The sequence below is a fragment of the Pseudochaenichthys georgianus genome, chromosome 11 (assembly GCF_902827115.2).
Source record: "Pseudochaenichthys georgianus chromosome 11, fPseGeo1.2, whole genome shotgun sequence".
In the NCBI taxonomy this organism is placed as follows: Eukaryota; Metazoa; Chordata; class Actinopteri; order Perciformes; family Channichthyidae; genus Pseudochaenichthys; species Pseudochaenichthys georgianus.
The window spans coordinates 4973531-4984618 of record NC_047513.1 but is presented as its reverse complement, the minus strand read 5'-3'; the positions used below and the strand labels follow the sequence as shown (position 1 = coordinate 4984618).

The following is an 11088-nucleotide window of genomic DNA, read 5'->3' as shown; positions in this document are numbered from 1 at the left end:
TTCATGACATCTCTGCAGCGCCAGGAGGCAGCGGGAGGGTTAACTCAGCCTCTGAGAAGACGAGCTCGCAGTGCCTTTCACGCACCGCCTTTCACGCACCGCCTTTCACGCACCGCCTTCACTGTGTTTACCTTCAGAAATAATCATTAGTAAGGCTAAAGACTAAAGAGCGACCGCAGGCTGATGTGTTTTAACCACACACACCTATATATACACACACGCGATTTGCAGACTTTTGTTCCTCCATGTTTCGTTGTTATTGTTTCACTGAGCGAGCGGACCCGCGATTTTTTTTCAAACGCTATTTTGGTCCATCTGCGGCGGTAATGGGTTTTGTGGGCTGTGATGATTCGGCTGTTACTACTTGAATATTAAATGTTGAGAGGAAATCGTTCCACCAATAATTCCAATAAGTAATCCAAAATGTATTCACTTCAGGTTTACGAAAGTAACTGTAATCAGATTACTCGTTTTTCAAATGTAACGCGAGCTGAATACAGTTACTTGATTTTTTAATTCTGATTACGTAACGCCGTTACATGTATTCCGTTACAAACCAACCCTGCATGTCTTTGAAAAAATAACAGTATACAGTTTATATTGTGTATCACCTTTAGCTTGAAAATACATAGATGAGTTTTTTTTATCTATAAAATAAATAGACAGACACTTTATCAATCCCAAATTAGGAAATTATTTAACAGCAGCAGTGTGTTCAGGTATTAAAATATTTAAAGTTGGAATAAAGTATAAACTACACATCACAAGTACTGCAATCCATAAAATGAGTCCGATATGTTCATGAAACTCCCCAGGAGACACCGACACTAACGTGGCCGAGTGGACTCCGGAGTTTGCTGCATGAGTTGCACTGTATAATCTGTGGTGTAGTGGGCTGTCACTCAAAAACCGAGTAGCCAATGGGGACACACCCCTGAAAGTCCCGCCCACCTGGGATGTTTGTGTCATAATCGAAAACAAAAAATGAGGGAGCGCAAACGAGAAGAGCTGCAGCGAGAGCAAAAGTCTGATCATCGAGAAAGAAGAAACAAGAACTGCAAACAAAAACCTATGTTAAAACAAAGAAAAAAGACTTATAGTTTACATGATTACACACATGATTTGTTTGCAATTTATAGTTTTATTTTTGCAATTTATTTTATTTTGCTTGACTCAGTTTTGCTTTATTCAGAGAAAGTGTTGCTTTATCTTTATGATACAAAACTAATCCCATACTTTAGCAGCTACATTAAATAACCAATCAATTAAACTAAGACGGAACAGTAGTATCCACTCGACAGGGACTTACATGTTTGTTTGTATTATTATCCTAATTAACAATCATTGAAAGACTGAATATAACCTTCATTTTACTCAAATGTGGTATTCAGCAGGGACTTTATTTTGAAACGTCGGACCGGTAAATTGTGTCTCATTGTGTCGAACTTGTCTCGTGGTCGACAGTGAGCTGAGTTGGTGAACAGTGTGGATCAGAGTCGCTTTGGGGACTAGTGAGCTTTTCATTCAGCTGTCCGGAGGAGAGCTGTGGAGCCAGGGAACATATGATCTGAGAAGGTATAACTACTATTTATTCACACTATGTTCACATCTGCAAAAGTAGCTTTTAGACCTTTTCTCTCCAGGTAATGCCGCTCCGTTCTCCTGACCGCGCAACGTGCATAGCTCACCTGTGCTTATTTCAATTAACCACAAATTCCACTTTTATCCACAAAACATAAAGTGGGGTTGGATATGATATGTTGTCTTCCATGATTTTTCTCAACATCGGATGGGTGCGTAGTTTGAGCCTGAAACAACCTCTGCAACTACTGTATAGTAGTAATCATTAGTATTGTCACAAGGGTAATTTTGATGCATGCCACAGTGTAAAAACTTGGTTCTTAATTCGATAAAATCTTATGATCTACTAGTTTATCATAGCAATTAGAGTTATATATATATATATATATAGCCAGGTGTTTTAATATCGTCATAAACGTACCACAGTGAATTGTAGGTGCCGAAGGGAATATGTAATGCATATTGTAGATATGTTTCTTCAGGTACACTGAGGCAGGGCTAGTCTCACTCACACCTTTATAATCCTAACTCAGTTGTATTACAACAACCAGAACCTGTCTTAACACTGGCATGCTGAAAATGCCAAGTGGTAATTGTCAGTCGTATCAATAAATTATTGAAAATTGCCTGAAATAAAAATGTGAATGCAGAACGTGTTGGAACCAGGGGTATATTGGTCAATCCGTCGACATTGTGTTTTTACTGCATTGATCCGATCCAGGTGTTGGATCGCTTGGTCACAGTTGTGTTGCGTGTTGCACCTTCAATCTTCTGCAGGGATGTTTGTGCTTTATGTGATGGAGACACTGACAGTGAGATATTTGTATGCACTTACATGTAGTATACTAATGTGTTAGAGTCACTACTTGATGTGCCTTATCTTGATGAGCAAGTCGTTTGTTAACGTCCGCAAATGGCAAATAATTGTGTTTCATAATAGATCTTGACTTGTGCATCTAAAAGGGAACACTTACAGAGTAGCCAAACAGATGTTATTTGGCCCATGGGCCAAATAACAATAACGTAATGGGTCATCAGTTTGCAAGAGATTTGATGGGAGGGTCAGGGTCATAACATCTGTGATGCAAGTGAACATGTCTGTATCATCAAAGGATGGCTTTACCGACAGATGGATGTCTATTCATATTTTATTTCTCTACTTTTACAAATCTATACCTGCTAAAACCACATTAGCAGATTGTGCGACAGAGATTTGAATTCTTTCTCACGGTGTTTAAATCCCTTTAGCTTTCTCTGTGCTCCTCTCTCACACCCCTTCTCCCACCACCCCTCATACATTCTCTTTTTCTTCAATTTCTACGACTGAAATCCTTGTGCTTCCTTATTTGACTCACTCTTTCCTTCAAATTATTTTACCTGCCTCTCATCCTCCTGTCCTTTGCCCTGCTCTCTCCTCACTCACTCACCTGTCTTTCTCATACTTGTTTTTACTTCTCCAGGTGTGTCGTGCCCTCCAGTCTGCTGCTTCCAGGATGCATTTCTCAGTCGGACTGAGTCTCTGCCTGCTAGGCTTCGCTCTTGTCTCTCTGTTTCCTCAGCCAGCGCGGGGTCAAGGTAAGTACATCCACTAGCCTGCTTTCCACTCTAGGGCCCAACAGGCTCAACAAGGCTAACGGGGGGGTTTAGCACACACACAGCTAACCACTAGTCTGTAAAGCCGGTGTGTCCTTGGGCAAGACACTTCACCTGAACTTGCTCCTGTGGGTATTGTCCACAGTATCTGACCATTGCATGTATGATATATGTGTAATGTGTGTATACGTATGTAAAGCGCTTTGAGTCATTGAAAAAGCGCTATAATAAATGTAAGGAATTATTAACCAGGACCACACATTGCCAAACAGGGCTGACCCTGGGGTTTCGTAATGGTTTCCCACAGGACAGGGGCACCACCAATAGCTAGAGACTGGGCTAGCTGACACATACGCTACCTTAAAGGAGGATACCTGGAGTTTTTCATTAAAGGGCTATGCAAGGCTTTATACATTTGATGCAAGTGCCATATGGGAATAACAGAAATGGCAAACATTGTCAACAGTTTTTTCTCATTAAGACGTTTTAGCGGTTGTCTCAATGATGTCTTTATCATAAACAGTTTTATTCAACAACAGCAATCAAGGGCTTCAACTTTGAGGCAAAGCAAAGCTTTCTACCATCGAGGTGAACAGGACTTCCTATGGTTTCCCATTATGGTTGCTTAGGGTTTCACCTTTTTGCTGTCAGGGACAACAAGGGCTTTTACATATCAGGACCAGCCTGGTTTCCTCACACACTTAAAGATGTGCCCTTTGTTTCCAGAATGGTGCAACTTGAAATGATCTGAAATGTATACGTTTTTAGCTTGACAATAAAGACTGATCTAATTGCTCACGCGATAAACTTCAGTTTGGCCCTGTGGTGTAAATGCAGCTATCACCCTTTGCACTCACCGTTTCATTCAGCAGGAAACATTCTTAACTACACTCTGTGGCGATAGTGATGTGCAACTTTGCTCCAAAGACATCATTTTAAATTATTGTTTTTTATTTTAATTAACCTTTCAATGTGCATTTGCCCTCATGCGTCTCAAAGGGAAAAGCCTCAAGCCAACGTCATAATGATGGTTGGACAAGCTGCTTTTCTGTGCACAGTCTCATATCTGTAATTAATCAGCACATGTGTATTCTAACTGTCTTGGGAAGTGTTGAAAGGGCATTACAGGAAGATGCGTTGGTACTAACTCAGGGTACAGATTTGATAAAAAAAACAATTGTTTAATTTTATTTGAAGCAGTTTTTTTCAAATTCACAGCATTATTATTATTTGTGTTTTATATATATCTACTTCATTATCTATAACATGAGGATGAAGAAAACACGTTCTTCATCTATTTATCTTTTTCTCCTTTTTCTTCTGTTGGCAATCCACGTGCTAACATTCTCTCACCCTACTTAACCCAGTTAGCTTATTCAGCAGTTAACACGCAACCTCCCTCATTACCACGGAGATACAGGTCTCATCAACGGTATCATCATAATTACCTTGATCCTTTTTCTTAATAAGACTTCTTCTCGAGGACCGCTTATGATTGATATTCGTGTCCCGATAGTAGCTGTGCTAAGTGATATGTTCCCTTCTCTCTAAAAGACCTGATTGTGGAATTGAGAGGTATTGTATCCGTTTCAATCTTAATGGTTATGTAAGATAATGTGGAAGCAAATAGAACAGATCAAAAGATTTATGTTTTGCTTCCAGAACAATGAAACACTTATGCTACACCCAAACACATTTAGCATCTGCCAACTTTTCAAAAGGGATGAAGTTAAAACAAGGCAACATCTGCTCTGTACTGCAGTGAGAGCCACAGCCTGCGGACACAGTGCCGTAACCATAGCGTCTGTGGATAGGCTGACACTGGGCCATACCATAATACCAGATTGGGGCTTTCAAAAGTCAGCATGCCAGCTTTCAGACGGTGAGGGTTTTACCATGTGTCTGATGCACCGTATACATCCTACTGGTGAATGTCTTAAGCTTGATTTAAAAACTGCGGTTGCTACCAAGTGGCTAAATGACATTCCGAAACGTCATCACGCCAACTTCAGTCTTGAACTTAGCGGTGCATGCACAGCGATGGGACGATGACGTCGCCTGATGTAAATATTTTAAGTCTGGCAATTGTATTGAAACTTAAAAAGAGATAACAATCGTGTTATTGTGCAACTTGTCGACGGTGCCCTTGCGTTGCAAACTTCTTGGTCGGCCTACAAAAGATGTCATCACTGCCCCACTGTAACGTGTATGTTTTCTATCGTTTCTCTGGCATGGAATACTTGACATCATTCAAATGCTGTTGATATATTGTGATTTTAAAAAGGTGTCTATTACCATCTGGCTGGGGACAACAGCTAGAAATTAGCATGTTGGCTAAAGCTGCCCCATTGACTGTTTTCTGTGACCGTTGATCAATGGGGACTGTCCACGACACTATCAACAAATAAACTAAACTAAACGAAAGTTTCAACGGTCAATATTAGATTGACAGTTGTGTTACAGTGCAACATTAGGGTTCTTGGATACTATGAAAGTCAGGCCTTTTTTTGCTCAGTGTGGTTTTTGTGGTCGGCAGCCCTTGCTCTCTGAAAAAGATTTATAATTTCATGTAGCCCCAGGTGACATTTCTTTTTGTTTTCATCATTTTGTATCACCTAAGAGTAATATAAGCATTAAATACCCCCAGTTGAGTCACTGCTGAAACCAGCAACCATTTTAGTTTTCTTAGGTAGAACGACTATTAAAGGAATGGTCCACTCATTAGATAATTAATCAAAACTTCAGTATTTAGTGAAACGTTATGTTTAAACCATACCCTGAAGAAATCAGCGATATTCCCCGGTAAATAATGATTTTATAGCTCTTTTTTATCAAGACCTGTATATTCCGTCTGGCCGCCGCCATGTTTGCCATTTTCAGTAGTCACGTGATGGTCGTGACGTCATCCATGCGTTCACTTTGTCAACACACGGAAACATGGTGGAGTATTTGAGTTCGGACTCGTCAGCAGAGGAACAAGTTTTGACCAATGTGAAGAGATTGGATGGGGGAATTCAGCCATACATATCAGTATGACAATACGACACCCTCTGTCCTAAGACCCTCACATCGTACAAGGAAAAACTTCTGAAGAAAACCCACAGTTTAAAGGGAACATGGGAGAAACCTCAGGGAGAGCAACAGAGGAGGGATCCCTCTCCCAGGACGGACAGACGTGCAATAGATGCCGTGTGTAAATTGAAAAGATAATACATTTGCAACATAGGTAGTCCAGATGTTTGGAAATGCATGTGTGTATAATGGGAAGATGATATAAGATACTATATGTATGCATGTAGTACCACCCTTGCTAGCGATTCCCTCTCTAGTTTAGCATACTCAGCTTCGTTGTCCCTGGCCATAGAATCACGATTTTATGGGGCCGGAAAAAACTGGGGGGAAATACACACTAGCCGGTACTACGCTATATGGAAAGGCCACCAAAAACTGTCCTGGCCTGGACGTTAAAACGGGGCTAGCCGCTGCAATGGAAATGCGCTATAACATACCTTATTCTTACTCCGAGCACTACTTCTGCTCCTCCGTCGCTTCACACTTGCAGAGGGCGATTTCTCAACTGGCCGAACTGGTGTCCTGGTCGGTGATGACACCAGAAAGACCGATGGTACTGCATCTCCATTGAGTAATGGTTGTTCTTTAAATCCCATGTTATGTTTGATCATACTCTCAGAGTAGTCGTCCGGAAATGTGAAATGTTCGCTACATACATGAGCCTGTAAATCTCTCGGTTCGGGCCGGCCACATTTCGCTAGCCACTGCCTCCGAATGTACTTCCTGTGTAGGTCCTGGATGGATATCCTCGTGGATTCATCTTCCTATTATATACACACATGCCTTTCCAAACATTTGGACTACCTATGTTGCAAATGTATTATCTTTTCAATTTACACACGGCATCTATTGCACGTCTGTCCGTCCTGGGAGAGGGATCCCTCCTCTGCTGCTCTCCCTGAGGTTTCTCCCATTTTTCCCTTTAAACTGGGTTTTCTTTGGAAGTTTTTCCTTGTACGATGTGAGGGTCCAAGGACAGAGGGTGTCGTATTGTCATACTGATATTCTGTACACACTGTGAAGACCACTGAGACAAATGTAACATTTGTGATATTGGGCTATATAAATAAACATTGATTGATTGATTGATTGATACTTCTTATGCTTACCTTTTGGCAACAGATGGAACCGAGCATTCCGTGGATTGTTCCTATCAGAATTGTGGCAATATTTCGCGATACAGTGAGGCATATTTGAATAGAGAAACTACAGTAAATAACATGGAGATCAACGTGTCTTCGAAAACCAAACGCATGGATTACGTCACGTCCGGGAAATGGCGGCGCCCACAGTGTTGATGTTATTTCGGTATATAATCAGTTTAAAATCACTGATAATGTCATCGGATTAAAAAAAAAAAAAGAGAGACTGGCAGAGACTGGTCTGTTTTATCGGATGATAATTTTTAAAAAATGAGTGTCATGAGCATACCATTCCTTTAAATAATTGACCAATCATTTCAGTTCAAAGTGAAATCCTCAAAGAGATGTTTGCCAGTTAGTCTGCAATAATTGGCCCAGTAAAAGCACAGCCTGGCATTTCAGGCTCGATAACAAAAAGGACACTTGCTAGTTGTTGTCCAGAGTTTGAACTGAAAGCCAGCACAGCATTCCTCAGCGGAGAGGCCATAGTGTGCTAGCCTCGGCTACACCAGTGACCCAGGGAGAGCCGAGGAGTTACGCTCAGCTTCAGCTTCCACTGAGAAACTCCTTCGCTCTGTGACTTTCTGCGAGTTACATCAGGTGACAATTATTTCAGCAAATAAAATGGAACTTGAAAAGAGCCCAGAGAGGTGAGAGAGATACACGTTCTACTTTATTTTGGCGTTGAACCAAGTGTCCATGTGCTATACAGAAAGGTTCTTAAGGCTATCATTAAATAATGACTTAATGTCCTCGAGTACCCTCTTACCCAACACCTGTCAAGACTTCCTGATTTACTGTAAAAGGTTCAAGGTCAAAGAATGCATTTGGTGGCTCAGGCTTCGTCGAGGCTTCTCGTTTCCTTGCCTGCAGAAATAATAGAAAAGTATCTACAGGTTTCTGTAGCCTCAAGGGAAACGGGCGAGAAGAATGTGGGTAAATGTCACTGTGGGTTTGACTTTTACAGTGCGTTTCATTCAGAAAAAACATTCCAGTGAAGATAATCATCCGATTTTTCGGCCACTTTAGCGAAATCGACAACAAACGACATAGAAATATATACATGTTGTGGCTCGAATGACGACACAAGATATACTGTTCTGTGGAATTACATGTTGTAATGCTCTGTGTAGCATCTTTACTTGGTAATGACAACATTACATTAAAAAGTATTTCAGTAAAGACATTACACTTCAAAGCTTCCTACTTGCAAACACGAGTTCGGCCATTTGATATCCTTCACTTGCGTCCCTTCTACCCATAATGTCCCCTGGCTTCTCCTGTTCATCAATCAATCAATCAATCAATCAATCAATCAATCAATCAATCAATCAATCAATCAATCAATCAATCAATCAATCAATGTTTATTTATACAGCCCAATATCACAAATGTTACACTTGTCTCAGTGGACTTCACAGTGTGTACAGAATATCAGTATGACAACACGACACCCTCTGTCCTTAGACCCTCACATCGTACAAGGAAAACATTTTCTCATAAATAATTGAAAACACACAAAAGTCTGAGCGTCTGACTTTCCGCGCAGATCCTGCTGGGTGTTACGGACACCTCTCCAACTCTCGGCAGGAATCGGCTCTGCTGTTTGCACACGATTCTCCATAAAAGATAGATGAGATTTAAGTTCTCATCTCTCCAGCCTAGGGATGGGAACGATTAATCGAATATTCGAAATGATTCAGGTATTCGAATAATTATTCATGTATTCGAATAGGAGTTATTCATTTTTTTTTTATTATTCTTTTTTTTATGTTTTTTTTTTTTGGGAGGGATGCCTAAGTTGAATAATTCAATGTATACGACTGTGCCATAGCTAAATGTGTTAGGTGACGTCTAAAGGTGTGTTTTGCTCCGCTCACCGGTCCCTCACAGCGGGCAGAGCTGCAGGTGCTGATCTCTCTCTCTCGTGTCCGGTTATACTTCACTCGCGTTTATGTCCAAATCCATCAGATCTAGCTAGTTCTAGCCAATGATACGGCTGCTGCCCCTCCCTACACGCAGATCACGCAGACTCAAACCTCATCTTAGGCCCAAATGTGGCGCAAATGAGCTCCGCAGCCGTTGCGAGGTTCCGGCGCTAACAGTTCATGAGCGTGCTCCACCGCCCCCTGTCAACACTCGCGACACATGAGTGGCCACCCTAAACAACAATAAGCGTTGCTTGGCAACCGTGTGTGGCGGCAAAGTACATAGACATTTTGACAGGAGAGATTTAGTTTTGCCGGAATTCAACATATTTTACCAGTCATAGTACGGTAATTATGTACACTCTAAGAAGAGTCCTACACAACAGACATGGAGGAAAAGGAGTAATGTGTGGAAATATTTCGACCAGGTTAGTGAGTGCGGTGTAGAGGTCAAACATGCCAAATTAAATTTTTATATACATGCTATACCTTGCTATACCCGCAACCTCCGTTCCAGCTGAGAGGGTCTTCTCTACAGCTGGGCTGATTGTGAATCGCCTCCACACATGAAAGCTGTAGGCCTATAGCTGTCAAACTGTGATCACCAGTTCAATACATTTGACAAATTCGACTTGGTTTCCACACTTATTTGAACATGTATGTATTTAAAAAAAATGAGTGAAAAAAAATTCTGACATTTTTTTTTTACCCAATTTTTTTTTGTATAGGATGTGTACATTTCGGTTAACCGGTTAACCGTTTTTTGGGGGGTCGAATATTCGAATATACATTTGCTTTCAAATTCCAGCCTGGGCCTTTTGTCTTCTCCCGGCTGTCTGCTCAGAATCTAATACTTGTCTCTGTGTGAGAATACAATCTCCACGATCCATCTCTTTCTGTGAGTGTGTGTGTGTGTGTGTGTGTGTGTGTGTGTGTGTGTGTGTGTGTGTGTGTGTGTGTGTGTGTGTGTGTGTGTGTGTGTGTGTGTGTGTGTGTGTGTGTGTGTGTGTGTGTGTGTGTGTGAGTGTGAGTGTGAGTGTGTGTGTGTGTGTGTGTGTGTGTGTGTGTGTGTGTGTGTGTGTGTATGGTGCTGCAGAGGAACCGGCAGGTTTTTTAAAAGGTGTGAGGAAAAAACAACCACATGGATGGATGTTCATGTGCACACACCAGGAGATGCTTTCCTCCCGTTGCGGTCTAACATGCATAATTCATAGCACAGACAACACACGGTAACACACAATCAACACATTTCAACTAGACGACAAAGAGAGGTGCGAAATCTGCTTCTCAAACCATTTGGGATTTGAGCAGCTCTCTCCAGAAGAGAGAACGTCCTTTGTTTCCGAGACAGCGAGCTAAAGCCTGAGCCGAAATCCCATGCAGCCGCAGTCTCATCCCCAGGTTGGTGCGCCCGTCGCTACAGTATTCTCTACATGTGTTTGTATATGCAAATATTGCCTGCTCTGGAATGCGCCGGCTTCACGTTCTCTCCATTAAACCAGGAGTATCCTTCCCCCCGCTGAACTCAAGTTTCTTTGCATACCTGCATGAGTAGAACTCTGCAGATGATGCCACAGAAAGAGGGCGGTTCACCCAAAACACTGCAGGTGTTTGATGTTCGGTCTTATCAGCTTGTCTAAATGCTCTGTGGTGGAGAAAGCTGCAGGAGGTGGAGACATCGGTTCAGAGCGAGCTACAGGAAACGGCCCCTTTATCTTCAGGTGCGGGTCGTTTGAAACAAAGCTGTATGTATACATTGGGAGGAACATTAC

The 11088-nt window shown here is 41.7% G+C and overlaps 1 protein-coding gene across 1 annotated transcript in view; it reads left to right on the top strand.

The window, feature by feature from the left end:
- Positions 1-1491: 1491 nt before the first annotated feature.
- Positions 1492-11088, top strand: part of LOC117455458 (collagen alpha-1(XIV) chain-like) — a 236520-nt gene continuing 226923 nt past the window's right edge. Inside the window, 2 exon segments of the mRNA XM_034094977.1 lie at positions 1492-1575; positions 3042-3156. Of these exon segments, the coding sequence (XP_033950868.1) occupies positions 3075-3156 (82 nt within the window). The 5' untranslated portion in view covers positions 1492-1575; positions 3042-3074.